At 49.9% G+C, this 25299-nt stretch overlaps 1 protein-coding gene across 2 annotated transcripts; it reads left to right on the forward strand.

Annotated features, from left to right (window-relative positions):
* Positions 1 to 1143: 1143 nt before the first annotated feature.
* Tgfb3 (transforming growth factor beta 3) lies at positions 1144 to 23401 on the forward strand. Of its 2 annotated transcripts, XM_052185382.1 has the most exons (8): positions 1144 to 2096; positions 2425 to 2572; positions 11539 to 11702; positions 11975 to 12104; positions 17392 to 17499; positions 19033 to 19204; positions 21558 to 21711; positions 22271 to 23401. In XM_052185382.1, exons 2-8 carry the CDS (start codon positions 2467 to 2469, stop codon positions 22427 to 22429), a joined length of 993 nt encoding a protein of 330 aa, XP_052041342.1. In that variant the 5' UTR covers positions 1144 to 2096; positions 2425 to 2466; the 3' UTR covers positions 22430 to 23401. The 2 variants fall into 2 exon arrangements, with proteins under 2 accessions (XP_052041342.1, XP_052041341.1); XM_052185381.1 differs by having other exon boundaries at positions 1144 to 2572.
* Positions 23402 to 25299: the final 1898 nt, after the last annotated feature.

Here is a 25299-nt window from a genome sequence, read left to right on the forward strand (position 1 = left end):
TTTCTCAAGTTCCAGAAGCAAACACATCATAATGGCAGCGGATGGATGGCGGTATTGACACCTCAGAGCTGTGTGACCAAGAAGTCTCTGTTACGGTTTCTCAACACCTAGGTTTCCTCAACACCTAGGTTTCCTCATAGTTGTGCAAGTTAAAATAATACCTTTCCAGATTATACAGCCTGTGATTGACATCTCCATGGCCCACAGGCCGTGTGGCCTGGGGGGCGGGGGGGGGGGAAACCAACTATTCTCAGTCTCTTCAATTGTAAAGTAATACATTAACATCTCTTCAGTTGAGACTTCTGAGCCAGGCCTCTCAGAAAGGGTCTAAGGAGACTTCACTTATAGGAAGACGGTGGGCAGCTCGGCCTGGGTCTGGCCTAACTTAAGCTGCTCAAGACGGGAAAAGACCTGGAAACTCTCGTGGGAAATGGCCCGGGACTAAGTGCTCAATCAGACTGGAGGGGAGCGGCCCTCGCTCGCGCGTGGGGTCGGGGACACGATCGCGGGCGGGGTCTAGTGGTGCTTGCGGTCCCCAGCCTCCGAGCCTATGTCACTGGCGGCCCTGCCTCGCCAGGGGGCACCCTCGGCCTTCCAGAGAGCGCCGTGGTTTACCCCAGCAGCAGCCGCCCGCCTCGGGATGGTCTATGAAGAACCGCTGCCAGGATCCCGGACGAGCCCGGTTCCACCCTGGGGCCTGGAGAGAGTGGCCCGGCCGCCGGGCCCTGCTCCCCTAGCGAACCTAGTGTGTGTCCCCGGTCTGTCCGGGGGCGATCGGGGACGCGGGGGAGGCGAGAGAGCGGGGCGGGGAGCGTGGACTGACAGCTGGCCCCAGCGCAGAGGGGCCGGGGTAGCAGGAGGGAGGGGGCTCGGGAGTAACTTTCCAGAAAAACAGCCAACGTGTAGCAGGAATGACTCCAAGAGGAGGGGAAAAAAAAAAGTTCAGTTACCACGTCGAACCAGAGGACTCACAAAGTATTTTTCAAATGGACTCGGCTTTTCCTGTGCCTGTTTAAAACATTAAAACCGTGCAGCGAGGGAGGCTGTGTGCGCTGGTCCCTCCCTCCCTCCTTCCCTCCCTCCCCCACCCCAGGCCGATACGTCATGGGAGGGAGGTATAAAATTTCAGCAGAGAGAAATAGAGAAAGCAGTGTGTGTGCATGTGTGTGTGTGAGAGAGAGAGAGAGGGAGGAGAGGGAGAGAGAAAGCGAGGCAAGAGGAGGGCCGAGTGTAGGGGGCTGAGCCACAGAGAGGCGAGACGGCCGGGAAGAGCCTTGCGGGGGAAGGAGTAACGCTTTCCGGAGGAGGCAGCTGCGGTGAATCGGCTTCTATTTTCTTTTCCTTTGATTTTTTTTTTTAATTCCTAAAGAGAAGCAAGGGACAGAAGCCATGGCCGAGAGAGAAGACAAACTGAGATGCTGGTGACCGTGGATTATCTATCGGAGCTGTCTCCAAGAGGCCTGCCCTCCCAGCCTGCCAGTTGTACATAATCCCTCACCCCAGCCAATGAAGAGGAGAGGCAGCTGAACGGGTCATTTAGAAAGCCCCCGAGGACGTGTAAACAAAAGGGAAAAGCATGACTGGGGCGTCCCGGAGACAAGTGTGTCCTGCACTGTCCCCACCTTTAGGTGGGCCAGCCGCTGCCCAGCCCGGCCTCTCCCCACATACCCACTGGTGATTTAAAAAAAAAAAAACAACAATATTTTTTTTCCTTCTCATTTCCATTTCGATTTTTCTTATTCTCCCTTCAGGACAAGGCAAAGAGCTTGATTTTTGGGACCCAGCCATGTCTCTTCTGCACTTTCTTTAAAATACTCACTTTCTCCTGCTCGCCAAGCAGCGTTTGGCAATATCAGATATCCGCTCTATTTATTTTTACCTAAGGAAAAACTCCAGCTCTCTTCCCACTCCCAGCTGCCTTGCTACCCCTCCCAACCCTCGGCTTGCCCTCCACCTGGCCTGCTGGGAGTCAGGAGCCCCGGCAGAACCTGTTTAGACATATGGACAAGAATCCCAGCGCTACCCAGCACACGGTCCGCTACTTCGTCCCCGGGGTTGCCAGCGCTTCCTGGGAGCCCTGAAGCTCACACGGCGCAGTGAGTTCATGCACCCTTTTGCCAAGCCTCAGTCTTTGGGATCTGGGGAGGACGCCTGGTTTTCCTCCCCCTTTCTACTGGGGTCTCCTCCTTGCCAGGCCTCCCCAGTCCCCTGGGCTCACACATGAAGATGCACTTGCAAAGGGTTCTGGTGGTCCTGGCCCTGCTGAACTTGGCCACAGTCAGCCTCTCACTGTCCACTTGCACCACCTTGGACTTCGGCCACATCAAGAAGAAAAGGGTGGAAGCCATTAGGGGACAGATCTTGAGCAAGCTCAGGCTCACCAGCCCCCCTGAGCCGTCGGTGATGACCCACGTTCCCTATCAGGTCCTGGCACTTTACAACAGCACCCGGGAGCTGCTGGAAGAGATGCCTGGGGAGAGGGAGGAAGGCTGTGTTCAGGAGACCTCAGAGTCAGAGTACTACGCCAAAGAAGTCCACAAATTCGACATGATCCAGGGGCTGGCAGAGCACAGTAAGTCCAATGCCTTCCGGGGATCTGCACCCCCCACCCCCGGGGACAAACTAGAAAAGAGAGTTCCACAGAGGGGGGGTCTGGTGGCCCTAATACAGCAGAGCACCCTGGGGTTCACTACAGAGGCCAGGCACTGCAGCTGCAGCTGGGTAGGTGGGTGGGAAAGGAGACAGAAACATTCTGGTGAGAGCCAAGGGCTTCGAGAGGCCAGGAGCCCTGAAGCCAAGTGGCATTTGGGACTCCTATGGTATCCTCGGTGGATAGTAACTGGAAATTGTATTGTGCCACCTAAGGAAACACGTTCTCGTATATCTACCTGTGAGAACACATGGAGGTTCACCGTGAGCACATGAGTTCTGTAAAGGGGTGGGCTGGCTGGCCCCCAAATCCTCCCCGTCTTCTGAGTCTGGGCATCTCCATATTCTTCTTGCTTTTCCCGGCTCCTCCTTGTGCCACATCTCTGGGTCGGTTTCCTGACTCTCAGGAAACACAGTGTACCTGCCTCAAAGTTGTGTTTGTCAAGCTTTTGGAAGCCCAACTGAGGCCTTTCAGTCTAACACACACACACACACACACACACACACACACACACACACACGTGACCCACATGAGCTGGGAGGGGGAGGGTAATACATGTATATTTCCACATACGTGGACTTTTGGGCAATGTGGACTCTTACATTACACAGTAGATAGATTCATATGTGTAAAGTGGGGCCTCCCAGGTTAATAGACACAGGAGGCCAGGATGAGGATGAAGGTTCTGGATAGCCCAAGGCATCTGCCGGCCACGGCTGTGTGGGAGGGAGGGATGACTGCTACGGGGGTGATAGAGATGTGTGTCTGGGAGTGTTTCTTCCCAGGAGGCTGCTGTCTGCAGAGGAGCTGCGAAGCTTCTGGGTGAAACGCCTGTGTGTGTTTGTACACGTGTGGAAGGCATGTGTGTTTACTGAACGGGGATTTAAAAAACCTCAATACAAGAGAGAGAGATTTGGCAGATGTTGAGAAACTGACAGCCCAGGAGAGAGGAGCTAAGCTGCTCTGGGTCTGAACGCAGAGCTGCTCCCTTTGCTTTTCCTGCCAGCAGGTGTCCTCTGTGCCCTGGTGACTTCAGCCTGGGTCTACCTCCCAGGTGGGCAGTGCCCAAGTTGGGGTAGGAGGGTTAGACCGGAGCCAGGGGCTGGCACAGTCAGAGTGGCCATGGGGCAAACAGCAGGAGGCTAAAGAAACCTGGCTGCAGAGAAGGAAGAGGAGTGAGTGCCAATGGGTGGAGCAGATCTCAAGGAAGGTGCAAAGGCCGGGAGGGAAGCCGTGCACTCCAGGCAGAAGGAAACTTGTAGTTTCTGGAGGTAGGGATGCAGTGTTCTCAGAGCAGTTTCCTGAGATTGGCTGGAGCATCCTTTCTTAGGATCTGGCTACTCGTGCAGAGGCCAGGCTGGAAACTGGGCAGACCTAAAGCCCCCTGCCTACCGTCTGCTTACTGGTGTCAGTTCAGGGACTGCCTGGTGACCACAGTCTGTAGAGTCATCCAGGACTAGATGGGGTGAACCCTTGACTCCTTGGTCACCTACCAAAGCAAGTCATAGTAGTCACAGATACCAGAGAAGGTTACAAGTCTGAGGAAAATAGAGGATAAGAGGGTGGCCCTGAAACCCTTATAGCCTGGGCCAGAAGGAGAGTCTGAGGAAGGAGGGATTCTGAGTCATGAGGGCCCACCCTGTCTAGAGCCCTGGGCTGAAAATGAGCTAGCCACGTGGGTACACGACCACACAGGTAGGTGTGGATGTGGATTTTATGTGGAAACCCAGGGTACAAAGGGTATAGCCTCAGACAAAGCCAGGACAGCCCCCCTAACACACACACACACACACACACACACACACACACACACACACACAGTGTTGTACAGTTCCCAGGCTGTAGTATCAAGTTTGAGATAGGGAGTAGGACATGGGGGCGATGGAGTAGCTGTCTAGCCTGTGCCAACTTGGCATAGTGAACAAGATCATTTTCTCAATGCTGAGGAGGAGCCAGGGAGGGTTCAGTGGGACACGGGCAATGCCACAGGGGCTCTCAGTGCCATCAGGAAGCAGGCCCAGGCACTCTGCAGTTGGCACAGGTGATGTGGTGGCTGAACAGACATCAACCTGAGCCTGTCCCACAGCTGGCCAGGTGTGTGGCTCACCCTGGCTGCACAAGCCACGCAATGATGAACAGAAGGGCCTGTGACACTGCTGAGCAGAGGACGAAGCCGGTCCTGAACTTTTCTTCGTTTGTTTTTTGTTTTCTGAGACAGGGTTTCTCTGTGTAGCCCTGGCTGTCCTAGAACTCACTCTGTAGACCAGGCTGGCCTTGAACGCACACAGATCAGCCTGTCTCTGCTTCTCAAGTACTGGGATCAAAGACATATAACACACATTTTAAGGCCACCTTTAATCTTCAGGTTCTAGTAGAACCTTGGCCTGTGACACAGAGGAATCCTAGGTTAACCTCACCTGGAGAGGACAGCAGGTACTGCTCCTGTAACCCAGGTACCTAGCTGCTCAGGAATAAATTGGTTTTGTTTTGGCTTGACTATTGGGGGTAGGGCAGGAGGTTCACTAAACCTAGCTTCAGGGAAAGGGCTTCCTTTCTCTCTCACACAGCTCAAGCAGGATAAGCAAGCTCAGCCACGTGGTGATTCTTCCCAGAGCCTCCACTTCCTCGTGTGAGGTCATCTCTCAGCTCCCTTTCACTTTGAATGGAATTGTCAGGCCTGGGAATGATTTGCCTTGGTGTCTGCTAGGAGACAGAGGCAAGACTCGGTAATCTCATGAGTAGGTGCTTTCTCCGGCTCAGGGAAGGGTACCGTGTTTTCACTTCTGTTATCACCCATACAAACAATGGCAGAAGCATCATGTTCATCTTCTGGCTTGGATGTATTTATGTCTTGTCCTGGACTCTTGCTTTATCAGTCAAGGGAAGCACTAAAGCAAGCTCAGGGCTCCCCAGCAGGAAGAACGCATGGTGGCTGGAGAGATGGCTCCTCACTCATTCCTCACTGGTTCCTAAAGGACCTGGCTTCAATTCCCAGCACCCACATGGTGGCTCACAACCACCTGTAGTTCCAGCTCCTGGGGATCCAATACCCTCACACAGACATATATGCAAGCAAAACACCAATGTCCATAAAATAAAAATAAATAACCATTATACAAAAGATTTTCCACGTTGAAAGAATTCATATGCCATGGCTGTCAATGCTATACAAACAGGAAGGTTCTGGCTACCCAAAGGGAACCCCTGGGTTCCATCTCTCCCTTACAGATTAGGGATAATATGGAGACATCCTGGGTAACTTGTGTTTTCAATAAGCTTAAAGATGAGGTGGTCCAGGGGCAAAAAATTTCCTAGGAGGGGTTGTAAGCGTAAACGCTGGGGGTGCAGATGGATCTAGCAGCCGTGGGCCAGGCATCATGGCAAAGTACTTCAGTTTATAGAGAAAGGAGGTGTATGTGGCAGGCTTGGGCTGGGAGGATCTGGAGGCCCAGTGGCCCACCAAAGGAGGGAGCTACCATGTAGCTCCTACTGAGTTTTGGATTGAGGAATGTAGGTCCAGCTTGGCTGTATCTTATCATTTCCCAGGATAGCAGCGGATCTGGAAATTGCTGTGAAGCCTCCCAACTTGTGACACAGACTTAAAATGTTTATAAGCTTCTAATGTACAACTTTTTAAACACTGGGTAAACAACACATCTAACTCATTTCAAGGTTAATCCATTGTAAAGTCTGAGACCATCTTGGCAATATTCTCTCAAGCTCCCCACGCATTTGAAATCATGGTACCTTTCCCAGAAAATGATAGACTTTGCTTCTCCATTCTGGCTGCACACTGGAAACATCTGGAAAACTTGGGGAAACTGCTGTGAACCCACCCAGTGCTGAGTAGTGGGGTCATAGTTCACCGCTTTAAACACTCTCCAGGTGGCCCGATCGTTCATACCATTCCTCCATGGGCTCCCACAGAAATGAGGCATTCTAGCCTGGACACACCTGTCTGGAACATTTTAAGGCCTAGTTAACTAGAGATACAGTTTCCTGGGTTCTCCAGGAATACTGTGCATGCATTTTGTGGGTCCTGTGCTACTCTTACTTTCTAAAGCAAAATAGATGAAGGAGCGTCTGTCACTATGCAGTGTTCTGAGCAGTGGGAACAGTCGGAAACAATGTTTTATAAGGGTGACTCCTGCACCCAGCCCTTGACTGTCAAGAGCAGAGCTTAAGCACAGCGGGGCCTGGCCAGTGACTCTAAGGCCACCATATTTGTTGTTGAAATTATTAATATCTTCCCGCTGGGTTATCACCCAGGTACACACTGACTACTGGGCTCTCAGATTCAATAAATGGGACGTGGTCAAGTCTTACCTGGGTTCAAGTCCCACCTCTGTTCCCTATTACTTGTGTAGCTATGGGAAAACTTAGCTTTTCTGATGTTTCACTTCCCCATGGCGGCAATGATAAATTTTATATATTCTCTTTCAAGTATTGTTAGAGAAGCTACGTATGATGTAAGGTGTCATATCACATATTTTGCTTATGTATTTTACACGTTTGTTTGTCTGTTTTGAGGAAGGGTCTTACTATGTAGCTCAGCCTGGCTCTGGACTCTTAAACTTTTCTTATTATATTTGTTTATGTGTCAGGGAACCCATGTTTGTTTGCCATGAGTTGAGGCCAGATGGAAACTTCCAGAAGTCTGTCATCTTCTCCATCGCGAGTCCTAGGGCTCAAACTCAGGTCCTTAGACTTGACAGCTAGCAGCTTTACTCATGAAGCCATCTTGCCAGCCCATGATGGCAGATATTTTTTTAATTATTTTTTTTTACATGGTACATGGGTGTTGTTGTGTGTGGCTGTAGCCAGTATGTATGGCTGAATGGTGACTGGTGCCTGGTGACTGCTGAGGCCAAAAGGGGGTGTCAGATCTCCTGGAACTGGATTTACAGATAGTTGTGAGCGGCCATGTAGGCTCTGGGAATTGAACCCAGATCCTCTGCAAGAGGAGCCAGTGCTCTCACCGCTGAGCCATCTCTCCAGTTCTGGCCGATCTCAGAATCTTGCTCCTTTAGCTGACACCTTCAAGTGATTTGTCTTTTTTTTTTTTTTTTCTAAAATCATCTTAAAATTTTCATTAGGGGTGGGGATCTGTCTTGGGGTATGGTACGTGACAAAGCAGAAGTTAGCAAGAACAGTCACCAGGGTGTCCTGAGACTCTGTTAGGGTATCACTGTTCCTGTGTCCTTGGATGGCCCCCACTTCCTCCCTACTCTGGCTGTAGTTACCAATTCCTACTTTCTTCTGCCTTGTCTAGCAGGGCATATACCACACTGACCCCCCTCCATCCTCTCTGTACAGTTATTACAGAAGCCAGACTGAGGACATCTCCTCCCAGGCCAGGTCTCCGAGAGGGTTACTGGTCCCAGGGCTTGTCCACATTCAGAGTTACAAACCTGTCACTGAACACACGACATTGCTGGTGAAGTAGCTCCATTAGGAGATGGGTGCTTTGTGGAGAGACGTTTCAGCAGTTAAGAATGTATGCTGTTCTCACAGAGGACCCTAGTTCAGTTCTTAGCACCCACATCAGGGGACTCAGAAACACCTCTAGCTCCAGGGGGGATAGGATGCCCTCTTATGGTCTCCTTGGGTGCTGCACTTGTGTATGCAAACCCACACACAGGCATATAAGTACACAGAATTAAAACTTGAAAGAAAGTTTTTTGGATTTTTATTTTGTTTTGTTTTGTTTTTTCGAGACAGGGTTTCTCTGTGTAGCCCTGGCTGTCCTGGAACTCACTCTGTAGACCAGGCTGGCCTTGAACTCAAAAATCCACCTGCCTTTGCCTCCCAAGTGCTGGGATTAAAGGCGGGTGCCACCACTGCCCGGCTAGAACCCTGCTTTGAAGTAAGGACTCGGTTCAACCTCTAGCAGCTCTCTCTACAAATGCATACGAGAGTTGGCAGCACTGATCCCCACCCTGGCCCTATCTGGATTGGCTCAGGGACTAATTGACAGTATTTGTTCCTTCAAGGCCAATTAGTAATCGGGGCTTCATTAGCTGGTATTCACACATTTGTTTCCTACACCTGTTCCATTAATTTTCCTTTAACCACCAACCTCAGGCCCACCAGATGGCAATTTCCAGAGACACCCACTCATCCTTTTATGAAGACCAGGATTGTGCTTGCTAGTTTTTGTCTTCTTATCTGTCCCACGTAGTTTTGACTTCTGACCCACCCTGGCGGTACTTATGCGCTCATTCCAGCCATGTCCATTATATATGGAATCTGGGCCTAGGAGCTTGAATTTCAAGTCCTGACTGTTGTTATCCTTTGTGTAGAAAGGATTTCTATGGAGTTAATGCTCTAAGACCTTGACATTGTAAAGGACTCAGGAGCATAGGGAAGACAGACATTCTATTCTCCTTTGTCTAGCTTGGAACAGCAGAAAGTGTCTGCTACCTTCTGGCTAATGGGTGGGACTGAAGAGAGTGGTGGGATGACATAAGCAGCTACCAAGGGTACAGACCCTTTGTGCTGGTTGGTTTTATGTCACCTTGACACAAATTAGAGTCATCAGAGACAAGGGAGTCTCAATTGAGAAGATGCCTCCGCAAGACCCAACTATAAGGCATTTTCTTAATTAGTGATTAATAGGGAAAGGGGACCCTGCTCATTGTAGGTGGTGACACATACCTGGGCTGGTGGACCTCAGTTCTAGAAGAAAGCAGGCTGGCTGGGCATGATGGCATATGACTTTAATCCCAGCACTCAAGAGGCTGAGGTAGGGCAGTGAGTGGTGGTGCATGCCTTTAATCCCAGCACTTGGGAGGCAGAGGCAGGCAGATTTCTGAGTTCAAGGCCAGCCTGGTCTACAGAGTGAGTTCCAGGACAGCCAGGGCTACACAGAGAAACCCTGTCTCAAAAAAAAAAAAAAGAGGCAGGGATAGGCAGATCTCTGTGAGTTCAAGGCCAGCCTGTTCTACAGAGAGAGAGAGAGAGAGAGAGAGAGAGAGAGAGAGAGAGAGAGAGAGAGAAGAAGAAGAAGAAGAAGAGGAGGAGGAGGAGGAGGAGGAGGAGGAGGAGGAGGAGGAGAAGGAGAAGGAAGAGGGGGAGGGAAGGAAAGAAGTGATAGACTATGGATGTGGAAGCTTAAACCAAACAAACCTTCTCTCCCAATTGCTTTTGGTCGTAGTGTTTCATCATCACAACAATAACCCTAACTAGGACACCCTTAAAGAAGGAGTTGGTGACAGCTTTTTTAATCCAGCTTTTTGGATTAAAAAAAATTATATTCTTCTATGCTCAACCTCTTTACCATAGAAACTGCCCTTTGTTTAGGTCTAAGCCACTGCATTGATTCAAACACTTTCTGTCTCCCAGTGTGACACATGGGTGTCCCTTCAGCCTGATGTCTCAACCTTCTTCCTCTTCTCTTCCTCTCTGGCCTGGTCTCTGACTCCAGTGTCTCTCTGTGTAAAATCCCTTCATAGCCCCTCCCCCAACTTTGTGCAGGACACAGATGCTGCTGCTCCTCCCATTAAGTCCTGGTCCCCCACTTGATCCAGTCTCATTTCTTCTCTACTTCACCAAAGGTCTTGTGATTTGGGTCTGTGTCACCTGTGGGCAGGGACTGTGGCTTCCTGACATTAACATCATACTTGGCTCATGGTGTTTATTTCACATGTGTTTACAGTTTTAAAAAGTCAGGTGCTGGTGGTGCACCCTCTAGTCCCAGCACTTGGGAGGCAGAGCCAGAGGAATCTCTGAGTTCGAGGCCAGTCAGCTCTACAGAGCAAGCTCCAGGACAGCCAGGGCTACAGAGAACCCTACCCTGAAAAAACAAAACCAAGCAAACAAATAAAAGTGTAAAAGCTTTATTATTTATTTATTTATTTCTGTGTGTGTGTCTGTGTGTGTGTGTGTGTGTGTGTGGCATGCACGCACATGCCAGAGGAGGCCAGAAGAGGGTGTCAGATCCCTTGCAGCTAGAGTTACAATCAACTGGTTGCAAGCTGCCCATCATGGGTGCTGGGAACTGAACTTAGGTCCTGTGGAAGAACTGCAGGTGCTCTTAACCACCAAGCCATCTCTCCAGCCCTATACATACATGTTCGAGACATGAATAGATACCTACTGAACAGGACCGTGAATGAATCAACTAGCCAAAAGAAAACTAAGCAACCAGCTGCCATCTTCTTGAAATCTGTGATTATTTGTTTGTTTGTTTTGTTTTATTTTGCAAACTTAGCCGGGCTGGGAACTTGCTACGTAGCCCAGGCTGCCCTTGAACTCAAGATCCTCCTGCTTTAGTCTCCTAAGTGCTGACATGTAGCATTTTTATCCATGTACTGCCAGGCCTGGATAAAAAAAAATCTATATTTTTGGAAATTTAAGACATTTAGTCTGGAGCGCTTAGCAGCTTTGGGATAGCAAGACAGTGGGTAGAAAGCTGGAGGGCTGGCTCAGCAGTTATGAGCACCTGAGGCTCTTCCAGAGACTGCTCTTCCATCCCTAGCATCCCTTCAAGTAGCTCACATCCCAGAGGATCTGACACCCTTTTCTGGCCTCCATGGGCACTGTACACATGTGGTGTACATACATATATTCAGGTCCATATATATACACATAAAATATAAGATTTTATATTATGTGTAAAAGTGCGCAAAGGGACCATTACACTTGACTTGTTCAGTCTCAGTTACATGTCCTGGGGCTCCAAGGTCTCCCTGCTCCTTATTTGGGAGTCTATATGAATCTGGGGTCACCGAGAATCTTTCTTGCATCTCCATCTTCAGGTTTGAGGCCTCAAGCCTCTAGGAAGGCCATAGTCAGGACCATGGTCACTTCTGTGGGTCTGCTGTTGGCATACCATTTCTGGGGGGGTCCTCACTCACTATGTCTCTCCTCACTGCTTTTCCTTCCAGATGAGCTGGCCGTCTGCCCCAAAGGAATTACCTCTAAGGTTTTTCGTTTCAATGTGTCCTCAGTGGAGAAAAATGGAACCAATCTGTTCCGGGCAGAGTTCCGGGTTTTGCGGGTGCCCAACCCCAGCTCCAAGCGCACAGAGCAGAGAATTGAGCTCTTCCAGGTATTCCTTCTGGCTGGACACCATACAGTAGATGCCAGTTCCTCCTCCATGTCTGCCCTCCCCTGAGCGTGGGGTTTGACAGACCTCAGTCTGAAGCTGACTCCTCTCAGCCTCTGTCGTTAAGAGGGCTGAGTTACCTGAACATCACCTCAGAGAGTGTGGTGTTCAGAAGCCTTTGGTCCCCCCTTGCTTGCCTCACCAACCTGGCACTGTCACCCACCCCTGGCACTCCGTCCCGGCCTTAGATACTCATGCTCTCCTCTGCCCCACAGATACTTCGGCCAGATGAGCACATAGCCAAGCAGCGCTACATAGGTGGCAAGAATCTGCCCACGAGGGGCACCGCTGAGTGGCTGTCTTTTGATGTCACTGACACTGTGCGAGAGTGGCTGTTGCGGAGAGGTAGGTAAACTCTTAGCCGGAACATTTCCCCCAGGTTCCTTCTGCCTCGTGAAAGGGAAGAGGAGAGAACTAGGGGGAGCCAGACATCTGGGTTCAACAGCTAGCTTTTAACTGTTCTTCACTCTATCCGTAAATGCTGGTGCTGAGTCAGGCCCTGGGAATTCAGCAGTTAACAAGACAGGTGAGTGCTCAGATCTCTTGGGGGCTTTCATCCTGGTAGCAAAGACATAGAAAGGAGTGTCAGACGATAAAGAACCTAGGTGAGGCGCCTGGGGCCTCCAACACTGGCTATAGGACTCATAAGAGGTCACTGTGGAGAGGGGAGCCTGACAGTGAGTTCAGGCGACCAAGAAGGAGCTAGCCCTTTAAGGCCAGGAGGCTAGGCTAAAGGGTGACATAAGTAAAATAAATAGTAAGACCCAGGCTTCTAGATGGAACCCAGCTTGATTTGCTGTAGCAGCAGTGAACAGCCTGGAAGGCCGTGAGCTGAGGCCATCTGGTGAAGTACGCGTCAGACTGTAGAAAGGTTTTAAGAGTGTTCTGAATGCTATAAGCGAAGCGGGCATGCGAGTGCAACACTGTGGCCTTTAAGAAAAACCCTCTGGGAAAGTAAAGGGGAAAGGTCAGGGAAAACACTTAGGGACCTCGTACGCCTAGCGAGGACGACAGGGGGGTTGGATGCAGGTAGTGCAACGGATACAGAAATCATATGGCTTCATTCTGTCATCTGAGGGTTGAGCCAATAGGCTAGGATTAGGTATGGTGTCAAGGCACAAGAGAACTCTCCAATGACGTATAGGTTTTGGATGGAACAGCCAGGCGGTATCATCAGCTGTTGGAAGAGGGAAGACTAGAATGGGAGGAGCTTTGGGGCAGGTTCTGTGCAGCCCTAAATGACTTTCAAATGCCTGGGGCCATTGAAAATACTTAGATCCAATGCCACCCGTCCTCACTTATCATAGCCACTCAGTGTTTCTCCTTCCCTGGAAAATGAAGTCATGCTTCCGCCCCGCAGGCCTCCCGGAACTGTTTGCTTTAAGGGTCACGAGTGTTCGAGAGAACTTTGTGGGTTTCAATGTGCCTTGTAAGAATAAACTCTCCTGATGTCAGATAAGGAAGCTGAGGGCCGGAGTGGATAAGTCTGAGCTTCCCTGGTCTGGATTAGAACTTTTGTCCCCTAAGAAATAAGTCTGGTGTTTCATGACGCCATCTTGGTACTTCCTGTTCTCCCTGCTTAATGGTGATAGTGGTGAAGGGGGAGGTAGGAGGCTGACATACAGGATTACTCCTCTGCCCACCAAGAGTTTTCCACTGCCATCAGCTGTTACCCAGCTGGTCCAACTACATGCTGATGGCCAGACGTCCTTTGTGTTTTGGAAAAGTGGGGCTTGAAGGCAGAGCTCACAAGCCACCTGCCTCTACATTTAGCTCTTGGTCACTTAGGAGGTTTATTTGTTTTGTTTTAAAAGCTGGGTGATTTTTCATAAAACTGGGCTGGCTGTGGTGGCACACACATTTAATCCCAGCACTCTGGAGGCAAGAGCAAGACATATCCCTGTGAATGTGAGGTCTATATAGTGCGTTCCAGGATAGCCAGAGCTGTGTAGAGGCTCTGTCTCAAACAACAGCAGCACACCAACCAAAGATTCCATATTCTTCTTGACCGATTGGAAGACTGGCCATGACAGTATACCAGAGATGACCAGTAGCTCCCCTTTGATATGTGCTGTGCACTGTCTTCCCCGTCCCCGAGTGCTCCCTGTGGGTGAGTCTCTGAGGTGACTCCCTCACTTCCATGGTTTCCTGGACTCTGTAGACATCCAATTCTTCAAGTCCCCATCTATGGGACCTTGTTTGGTAACTGAGTCGACCCGTGGTAGGCTGGAGACCCTGTCCTGGTCATTTGAGGAAGGTAGGTAATGCAGCCTTTGACAAGCAACAGGGCTCTGCCAATGGTGGTGACAAAGCAACCCTGATGCAGGCGGCTTTCCACTAGGTGCTTAGCTTGGGCACCGAAAAGAGGGCCGGGTGGAATTCTTCTTTTAGTTTCCCTGTCTGATTTTAATCAGCACCACCTGGGTTTCTTTGAAGCCCTGGGCACTTGGAGGGCTCCTGCTGACAGCTGCAGACCTCCATGGGAAGTTTGCGGACAGCATACTTTCCAGCCTCCCTGAGCCATTTGAAAAGACAATTTCATAATAAAACCTGTGGGTCCCCCCAGCCACCACCCCACCAGTGCCAACTCTGAGGTTTGTTTTTCATTGGAACCTTTAGTTCACACTTAGGCAAATTCTGCCCACCCCTCCCTTCCCTCAGGGGAAGTAGCTGAGGCCTTTGTTCCTGAATCTCCTCAGAGTTCATGGCCCCACACCAGGCAGCAAACAGACTTGGAGTTGGAGCAGCTGGCGGTGTGGATTGATGAGGACTGAGTCACACCTGTGGTTTGGGAGTCAGGAAGCATCTGCAAGCTTGTGAGCTCCAGGTAGCTAGGCTGCTTTCTGGCGATCTCTCCAGGACGGAGGACCCAGGTCCGTCCACCACTCTGCCCGTACTCATACAGCCTACAGCTTCTCTGTATACAGAGCCAGGCTGGTAGGAGGCACTCCAGTGTCACGGTGCAGGTCAGCTGGCATGGCGAGAAAGCACGGGCAATTTGCATCTCGATGAACGCAGATGATGATGGCGCTTTGTCTATGGTGCCTTTTGGTGTTTATTCCTTGTCCCTGGCAACTAGGTGTGTAGTATCTCAGCTGCGAGTGGGGGCACACACCTGTAATTCCAGCACTAAGCTGAGGCAAGGGGATCATGAGTTCTAGGCTAGTCTGGGCTATATAGTGAGTTCTTGTCTAAAACAAACAAAAATGTATAGTGTAGGATCTCTTATCAGAACCCACAGGCTCTCTAGCTGGATCTTGAAATAACTATTTACTGATTGGGTATCTTGGATAAATTACTTAATAGAGCTCTAACCTTGGTGATCTCCTCAGTGATGTTTTTAGTTAGTAGGATTATTACAGAGACTAAATGAACTGTATTGCTGGCAAAATCCCACAGCAGTTTGATAGGAATGTCAACAAATATTGGTAACTGTCATCGTCTCTGAGTCATGGGCCGAGGTAGGCTACCATCTAGTGCTGGCCACATGCGCTTTGATCTTTCCTTTCTCCAGCACGCCAGTACGTGCCTTCACTTTCTAACACAGAGAATCATAGACCTCGCTCACTCCAGGGTGCTTCCACCCCGCCTTGGACATCCTTGCACAGAAAATGCTGTGCCTTGCTCATTGCAGCTACTATGGCTTCTACCAGCTGTCTGACACCAGGTGGAGGCCTTTGTGCCTGGTCAGTTCTCCTCTAGGTAAGGCTCAGCCGCCTCGCTCTATTGACTCGTTTTCCTGATGAGCTAACCTTTGGGAACAGAGAGCATCAGGCCAAAAGGTGCTTTTGAAGTTGTCCTCGGAACAGCAGTCTGGTTGGACTCTGGGAGTGCGATAGCTTGTCTGAGTTCACGGCATCTGGACCCCTTGGGATGCCAGGCTTATGTCATGGTGTCTTGGGTCACCATGCCTGTACCAGTTTGTCTTGGAGAAGGGTGCTGAGCCAGGTGGATTCTGGACTGTTCCCTGATGACAATAGATTTTAGGGAGACATCAGGTTGGTCTTGAGGCCAGATGATCAACCACTAAGGTGACTCCAGGAAACCAATCATCTCACTGAAATGCTAATCTGGAAAGGTCCATCTCCTGTGATCTCGCCTACACCAGTCCTAGCTAGCTCCCACCCTGGGATCAACGGAGCTGGGATCCACTAGGATTGATTAAACCAGACCCAACCTGGTTTTGTCTGGAAGTATTTGATTCAGTTGAACTTTTAAGTTACTTTGTGTGCATGGATATGTCCTTCTCTCTGTGTGTGTATATGTGTATGTGTGTGCATGCATGCACACACACGCCTGGGTACATGTGTGTGCACATACATATGGATGTCAGAGATGACAGTCATCTACTTTGGTTTTGCTTGTTTGGTTTTTTTTTATTTTTTTATTTTTATTTTGCAATACAGTCTTTCACTGGGTCTGGGTCTCACTGATTGGCCAAAATGGCTGCTCAGAGAGCCTTGGGGGGGGGGGTCCTCCCAGCTCTGGCTCCCAGTTCTCGGATGACAAGCATTGTGTAAGCACTCCTGGCCCTTTGTGGGTTCTGGGAATTGAGCTCTGCTCTCTTGCTTGCACACCCTGTAAAGACTGAACTATCGACCCACTTTCACTTCCTTTTGTCTTTCCTTTTCTCTTTACTTCACTCAACCCTTTCCAGCACTGTCTGTGCTGCTTCGATTTTGTTGGCCAAAACACCATCCCGCAGCCGAGAGGAGGAAAGGCCCGAGTTGACCTTTTGACACTCAGTGTCTGACAACAAACCCTGGCACCTCTGGGCTTTCCCAGGCTGGTTCCATCTGAGCCGTGCAGTCTGCTGCTCCCTTGAGCATTGCTCCCGAGGGCCGGCAGTGATAGAGTGACTACTCCATGCTCACACGCGCTTTCCCACGCTGGCTCACCTTGGGAGCCATCCACACAGCCAACCTCCCATCATGGTGACAGGCTCTTCAAAGAAATGTCCATGTCATTTTTACCTCAAGACATCTTGTTTCTTAGAGAAAACGTCACCAAATATAACCACATATAACCACAGCGTGCCTCTCACCTCCTCTGGAATCGTCAATCACTTTTTCAGTCTCCATGGTGACGGTAGAAATGCTAATGCCATTTTTGGACTCGGAGTTGAGGGTAGTGGAACTTTAGCCATTGATTATTGATTTCTGACACCCTCCCCTGACTCCTGTCAGTCAGCTTTTCATTTTGTGCTCTTTAAAATTCCTTCCCTTGGCACCCCCACGACCCCCATCCCTGCCTCTTCTTTCATTCTATTCAGCAGGCTGACTCAAACACCGTCTGTCTCAGAAGACAGTGAGGCGATTCAAGCTCTTCCTTCCTGTCTTGCATCCTCGCCCTTTCACCCATGTACGGAGGCAACAATCTCTATCATCCACTGAAAATGGATGGTTATTTTCACCCTCCACGATGCCCACTATCTATACCCGACCTTGCTGTTCATACTATAATGGAAATATGTGGAATGTGGCACCCTGTCCAGGAGGCTCACCCTGAGCTTTGTGAGCTCTTCCTGTTGCCGGTGACTCTCAATGTAACTCACTTCTACCCCTGCCTGGATGCTGGGCCCACCGCCTTACCACTCAGTATTTTCCCCCTGACTCTGGGTCTTATTTTGCAGAGTCCAACTTGGGCCTGGAAATCAGCATCCACTGTCCATGTCACACCTTTCAGCCCAATGGAGACATACTGGAAAATGTTCACGAGGTGTTGGAAATCAAATTCAAAGGTACTGAACCTGAGGTGTGGTGGCATGCGGGAACAGATAATACAAACTCAGGAAAAGGAACCAGTGTCCTTTGCAGAGATGGCTGGCTGGTCCATACTTGGGTGATTTTGTTTTGCCCTCAAATCACTGAGCAAAAGCATTCCACTTGGAGAGAAGATGTTAGCATCTATGAGGCAGCAGGATTCTGAGGCGTGGAGAAATCCCGCAGGCCAGGTGTCCAGGGAACTAGGCCAAGAGTGCCTCTTTCTGAAGCACAGTCCACACTTGAGATAATAGATTGCTCAGTAAATGACAGCTGCCTTCCCCTCTCCTCGAGGAAATGAATTCCAGAGGCCTGAACATGAGTGCCCTGACTACCGAGCTTCGGATGTTGCTGGACCTACGTTCCTGACCCTTGCCTAGGCATTGTCTGGGTTAGGATGGTGGCTTCCTGGCTTGAGCGTTTGACCATGGGCATTTGTATAGAGCTGGTTTCTAATATAAATGCAACTTCCTGGGGTTCAGGGAAGCTCTCTTTTTCTTTCCTGTCTCCATCTTGGGTACCTGAGAAGTGGGGTGACCATGGGATTCTTTGGAGAGACTGGGAGGATGCTCTTGACCTAGCATAGACCTTGGACCTCAGTCGCCCCTTACTCTGCATAGGCCTGACCTCAATTCTTTTCCATATTTACTTTTTTAAAGCTAAGAGTTTAACATCCTAGCCACAGTGCCTAACAACATCCTCACATACAGGTTAGGCTAAGGTGTTACCTTACCACCACAATTTTGTCCCGTGTGCATAAAGACTTTGAAAAAAGGGCCCCACGTATCTATTGATCTTATACACCCCAAAGCCCCTTCCTAAGATCAAAGTTCCTCATGTAACTGTAAATTAGATTCCAAACATTCTTGCCCTGGTAAAGATTGTCAGTGGCCAGTGGTTGTCCTTCGCAAAGGAGATTCCGGCTAGAACAAAGCCTCTGAGTCAGGCTCTGAGCTTCTTTTCAGCTGACTTTGGGCTCTCTTATCAAGCTTTCTAATGTTCTATTGCCTCATCTGAATTTCACAGTGAGAACAACTTTGAAGCTCTAAGCTTGTTATGAATGGTAACTGTTCTGAAGTCTGGCTTCCACCTAGGCTATCGCAAACTACGACACCTTAAATTGTTAGGATTCTGTAGTATCATGACTAATTCAGATTCTATCAGGAAACCCAAACTCTAAGGTTCTAAGTCTCAGAACCCTGAAGTGGCAGCCCCAAAGTATCCGACAGGTACTCACCTAGTCCTGGGACACTCATGACTCCATGAGGGAGCCCAGGATGCATCCGTCCCAGTAAGGTGATGTGGTTTTGTGCCGGAGTTGTGTAGGCATCTGATTGGTTGTCTAGAAGGATATTCATGGTAACCTTCCCTGTGCCTTCCTCCCTCACAGACTGTACTGCCCTTCCTTCATCTTGCCCAAGCAGTGATGGGCTAAGATGGGGTGTGGAAGCAATCTGCAGAGGTACTGCTTGCATTTAGACAGGAGGTTGAGGCCTCACTTCTCTTTGCAGGAGTGGACAATGAAGATGACCATGGCCGTGGAGACCTGGGGCGTCTCAAGAAGCAGAAGGATCACCACAACCCGCACCTGATCCTCATGATGATTCCCCCACACCGACTGGACAGCCCAGGCCAGGGCGGTCAGAGGAAGAAGAGGGCCCTGGACACCAATTACTGCTTCCGGTGAGCCTTAGTCAACCCTCCATCCTGTGGTACTGACTTGGGATCTGAGTCCCACTCAGCCAAGGGTCCCTGATGCTTGTCACAGATATGTCTAGGAAAGAAGAATGGAAATCTTTTCCAAACTTCTTGTTTTTCTGGGAGCCCAGTATTTTCAGTAGCCTGGCTCTGGTCAGGTCTGGATAGAGTGAGGAAAAGCATGAGGAGGAGAGTCTGGGATGCTGACATTGGTAATGCTTAGGGAAAGCTTCTTGGAAGTCTTCCTGTTTGAAGACCTTGTAAGATGTGTCTGGGGATGGGGTGGGGGTGGGGAGACACTAATGTAGGAGCCCACTGAAAAAGTGATTGGCTCCTGTCTTAGTCAGGGTTTCCATTCCTGCACAAACATCATGACCAAGAAGCAAGTTGGGGAGGAAAGGGTTTATTCAGCTTACACTTCCACATTGCTGTTGATCACTAAAGGAGGTCAGGACTGGAACTCAAGCAGGTCAGGAAGCAGGAGCTGATGCAGAGACCATGGAGGAATATTCCTTAATGGCTTGCTTCCCCTGGCTTGCTCAGCCTGCTCTCTTATAGAACCCAAGAGCACCAGCCTAGGGATGGCACCACCCACAAGGGGCCCTCCCCCTTGATCACTAATTGAGAAAATGCCCCACAGCTGGCTCTCATGGAGGCACTTCCCCAACTGAAGCTCCTTTCTCTGTGATAACTCGGGCCTGTGTCAAGTTGACACACAAAACCAGCCAGTCCAGCTCCCTACTGTGTTACTTTCTTTCCCATGGCTGTGATAAAATACTCTGACAAAAAGAGAAAGGGCTTATTTTAGTCACAGTTCTTCATTACGAAGGTGACATCAGGGTATATCAGGAGCTTGAAGTAACTAATCACATTATATTAAAAATTAGAAGAAGAAGAAAAAAGAATGCATGTTCGTGTTCAGCTCATTCCCTCCAACTCGCATTCACTCGACTGTGTAGGGAACGGCGCTACCCGTGTGGGCGGGCCTTCCACCTTAACTCATGTAATCCAGATAGTCCCCCACAGGCACGCCCAGGCCCTTCTCACAAGTTGACAATTAACAGGATCCATCACATCTATGCAGGACTGGAGGGTGCTACTGGATGGGGGAAGATAGGACAGTCTCCATCCCCAGGGGAGCTCGTAGGCTAGAGAAATCACCAATGACTTCAGGAGGGACTTGCCCTACACAGAGGCTGCTTCCTTCTTTAAGAACATCCTCACAGATGTGGGAAGGATGAGGAGGCCTACATCCCAGGAATAACAGGAGGCAAAGGACATTGGGCAGGGGTCTGAAGGATGTTCTTGCGAACTGGGAACTGGGAGTATATCCATGGACACAGGAAAGGCTGGGGTCTGAACACTCCTTGAAGCCTTCCTTAAAGGATGGGTCAGTTCGGACATGTAGGTATCCAGGCGGTGGGGCACTTCCAGGGAGAGGAGCAATTGGCCAGAGAAGATGCCTGTATGGAGTTTGGGTGGGAAACTAAACATACTGTTAAGATGGCCAGCTCAGGAAACCGAGGGAACGAAGAGGTGGTGTTCTTGCCACCACCATCCCAAGACTGGCAAGTAGGTCCATTCTGTGTGTCCGTTTGTCAAGGGTGAAGGCTCTCGGCTGTGGACAACAGTGATTGAAGAGATGGGTGTTCTGGTCTCACCTGGATTGCTTCCTGCACGGGCTCTTCTTGCCTGTGGTCATGGGGGTTTCTAGAACTCCAGGTGACTTGTTCATGCTTAAGAAGAAAGGCCCGAGCCAACAGCCTTCCTCTTCCAGCTGTTACGTTTCTAATCAAGTGTCGCTGCCAGAGCTCACGCTAATCCCTGCCAACCTCTCTAGTTCTGACTGGCCATTAATCAAGTCACATGACTGCCCCTGCCTTCAAGGGTGGCCAAGAAAATGAGTATCCCCTGGGAGGAGTCAGAGAAGATGGAGTCGAGAATGGCTATTTAAAAAATAAACAATGGAGTCTGTCATGGTTCAGTCTTAGAACTGAAGATTTTGACCAATAGTTGCCTTTGGAAACAGTGTGTTCCTGGTGTCTTCAGAGGCCTGTTGAAGTCAAGGGTCTATGCCCACAGGATGAGGAGGGGCTGTCAAATGGACTTCTGCAGACAACAGGCCTGGGGGGGGGGTTGCTAGCCCCACCCAGGTTACCTGGGAGTCATGGCTGTAACCAAATGCATTTGAAGCTGGGATTCAATGGACTAGCGTTACTTGCCATGATAGCCTCTTATAGAGCAGAAGTGGCTCAGTGGGAAAGAGGAAGACACATGAGACTTCTTTTTATTATCACACTCCCTTTTCGTTGATTTCCTGTATATGTTTTCGTCATAGCAACCTGGAGGAGAACTGCTGTGTGCGTCCCCTCTACATTGACTTCCGGCAGGATCTAGGCTGGAAATGGGTCCACGAACCTAAGGGTTACTATGCCAACTTCTGCTCAGGCCCTTGCCCATACCTCCGCAGCTCAGACACGACCCATAGCACGGTATGGGGCATGATCTTCGGGTACCGGGGTGCCACTGACAGGGCTGCTTGCCAGTATGAGTGAATGCAAGATTGAATATTGAATGAGTGGTAATTTGGATGAGAAAATCCCTGTATCACTGTCCTGATCTTGGCAGGCTGGTCTAATTCTACTCAGCTGCACTCTGCAATTTAAATCCCTACCACGGGGGCTAGCACATGGGAAAAAAAAGTATGCTTGGTGTGTGCAACCTGGATTCAGTCTCTAGCAAACACACTTACCTGAACATGCACACACATGCAGCAGTTACCACCATGGCTGTTCTGGAACTCACTCTGTAGACCAGGCTGGCCTCGAACTCAGAAATCCACCTGCCTCTGCCTCCCAAGTGCTGGGATAAAAGGCGAGTGCCACCACCGCCTGGCTGCAGCTGGTCTCTTACCAAAACTGTTCCCACAGTCCCTTTCAAACAGATCTCCATGACCACTCTGCCTAGGGTAGCTCCCACAACTTGCATAGTTTCTAGGTCACAGGCTCAAGGCTTGGTATTTTCCTGCTAACTGTGTGACTCCACCCACAGGTGCTTGGACTATACAACACCCTGAACCCAGAGGCATCCGCCTCGCCATGCTGTGTACCCCAGGACCTGGAGCCCCTGACCATCCTGTACTATGTCGGCAGAACCCCCAAGGTGGAGCAGCTGTCCAACATGGTGGTGAAGTCCTGTAAGTGCAGCTGAGGCCAGCCTGCCACAGAGGAGGGAAACTGCCACCACTGACTGCTGCTCCTTGGAAAACCAAAGCGACAGACCTCACTCTAGAGGCCTGGAGCCCACAAGCCCTGGCTCCCGGCAAGAGGAGGAGAGGGAGGCTTCCTTCTGGAACATTTCTTTCTGCTAGCTCTGAGAATCACTGTGGTAAAGAAAGTGTGGGTTGGTTAGGGGAAGGCAAACTGTTGAGAACATGGAGTTTCTGTGGTGCAGGCAGAAGTAGTGGGGTAGAGAGCAGATAGTGAGCGGACATTGTGAGCGGCAGTGGGCCTCGGGCTACCCTAGGGAAGATGAAGGCTAGAGTGGTCGGGTGAAGGTTAGACCAGAAGGCACTTCAGATCTGAGGTCAGCTCTGCTCACTGCAGTACAGTACTGCTCTAGGAAATTGGGATGTCGTTTAGAGGCGGCAAGCACTTTTCGTCAGTTTACCAAGCCAAAGTCCCCTGGAATCATATCTTGCACTGCCTGGAATTAAGGACAATCTGTTCTTTCTGCAAACTGTCATTTCACCTCGATCAGCATCATGAGTCATCACAGATCATGTAATTAGTTTCTGGGCCAGCAACTATCTATCTCAGGTCCCTTAGAGATGCTGGGCTCAAAGGCAGAGGTCAGAATTGGTTCTCTCCTGTATTCCCCGGGACCCCTCCTTCTGCCTTCCTTCTTGGCCATATTTCCACTTGGACATTTGGCTAGACACCTTCCAGGTCAGGGTGCATTCTCCGGATTCTGGAGTCACACAGCCTGGCGCTATTTCCCTCCTACCCTAGACCCCATGCTCCCCGGGTGTCCCTGGAAGCAGGTGCTACACGCAGAGTATCCGGGGAGCCGCCCATGTCTGACATGATGACTCGGCCCCAGATACACAGACAGAAGTATAAAGACAAATACAAATATTACTCTCAGAATCTTTGTATAAATAAATATTTTTGGGGAATCATGGATGAGTTCATCTTCTGGAGGATTCTTCTAGAACTGTGAAAACCTCGTTCTAAGGTATATATCAGACTCCATAAATATTCTTTTAATAGCGCATTGGTGTTTACTCACCAGAGATAACGGGAATTCAGGCAGAGCATCTCTCAATCGTTGTTAGGATGAGTACACTGGGCTCACTATGAGAAAACTGCACCACGGTCTGGGCACACTTCCCTCCTGCGGGGCACATAATTCTCAAACGCAGAGGCAATGGCTAAGATGTGTAAACATTTATACTAATCTTGTGGCTGGGGAGAGATGTTTCAGTGGGTCAAGTGTCTGCGAGTTTAGCTCCCTGGCACCCATACAAAATGGAGGCGCAGTAGTGCCCATCTGGAATCTCGGTCCTGGAGAGGGGAAAGTGGAGGAGACAGGTGAATCCTGGAGGCTCTGTGGCCAGTCAATCTAGCTGAAGTCACAAGTGTCAGGGCCAATGAGAGAGAGAGAGAGAGAGAGAGAGAGAGAGAGAGAGAGAGAGAGATCCCATCTCAAGAAATAAGGGGGAGAAGGAGGCACCTCTAGCTTCCATTTGTGTGTGTTCATGGGGAGGGACACACACACACACACACACACACACACACACCAGTCATTCAATCTCTAGACAACTGCAAGGTACACAGGCTTGCATGTAGAGATTTGCCATTGACATTTCAATTGAAACACTACACACCACCAGTTTTGGAAATCTCACCTCTGCTTCCAAATCACATCGAGCATTAAAGAAGCCATCTGTGGCAAATGACCCCCAAATGAGGCAAATTCTATTATCAGAGCCAGGTGGTGGGCCTCTGGAGAGGCAAGGGATCCCCGGCAATGCAGAATTCCACTGTGGCTCAGGTCACCATTGGTAGCATTTTCAGGGAGTCATCGGAGCACGGAATCCTGTGGTCTTAGTAAGCTCTTGAAAGCCCCCAGCCTCCAGCACGTCCACTGAGGTACAGGTACTGCTGTCTGACTGAAGCTCAAGTCTGCAGGTTGAGGGATGTATATGCACACACCTCTGTGTGAGTGTGTGCATGTGAGTGTGTGTTCTTACTTCAAGACTGAACTCTTAGCTTGGTCACCAAGGCTGCCACTGTTCTCTGTCTATGGCCAACCAATTTATCCAGTGGCCCATGTCCCTGGACTGGAATCCTGGCTGTGGAAGCACTGTGTGTGTGTGTGTGTGTGTGTGTGTGCAGCTATATGCACATGCATATGTGGAGAAGGGAGCAACATGCTGGCATGCCAGCCATGGGGAAGCTGTTGCCATCTATCAATCTATTTTATTTTAGAGACAGGTTATTACCACGTAGCTCTGGCTGTCCTGAAACTAGTGATGTAGACAAGGCTGGCTTTGAGTGCCTCTGCCCGAGTCTTGGGACTAAAGGCATATACCAGCATACCTGGCCCAAGCACTACAGTCTAATTGTGACCATTATCCTCAAACTTAAGTAGGTGTGAGGATTAGTTCTTGTGTCCACTAGAAATGTACTATCTGGGTTTAGGAAATGGCTCAGAGTTGAGGACTGGCTGCTCTTCTTGGGGACCAGGGTTTGATTCCCAGCACTCTCCCATCTGTGACTCATGGCCCAGTGGATCTGATGTCCTGTTCTGGCTTCTTGGGCACCAGGCACACACATGGTGCAGTGTTACATGCAGACAACACACACACACACAGAGTCCCAGAGCTGTGCTTTCTACTGGGACATACTGTGAGTTCCAGTCTGGGTAAATTACCTTTGGGGAAACAGTACCCTGCAGCAGACACCAGTCCTTTCTAGCATCAATAAGGCTGTGGGAATAATATTTCTGTCCCTTTTAGTCTGCTTCTCAGGGTCCTACCACAAAGTTTGAGCCAAGGCTAGATGTGTTTCCTGACC

The sequence above is a fragment of the Apodemus sylvaticus genome, chromosome 6, assembly GCF_947179515.1.
Source record: "Apodemus sylvaticus chromosome 6, mApoSyl1.1, whole genome shotgun sequence".
Lineage (NCBI taxonomy): Eukaryota > Metazoa > Chordata > Mammalia > Rodentia > Muridae > Apodemus > Apodemus sylvaticus.

Bases quoted from the DNA above. Each gene is read 5' to 3' on its own strand.
- Tgfb3 (XM_052185381.1), top strand. From the start codon at position 2,221: ATGAAGATGCACTTGCAAAGGGTTCTGGTGGTCCTGGCCCTGCTGAAC. The intron at 11,703-11,974 runs GTATTCCTTCTG...TCTGCCCCACAG, and splicing joins AGAGAATTGAGCTCTTCCAG to ATACTTCGGCCAGATGAGCA. The intron at 19,205-21,557 runs GTGAGCCTTAGT...TTTTCGTCATAG, and splicing joins GACACCAATTACTGCTTCCG to CAACCTGGAGGAGAACTGCT.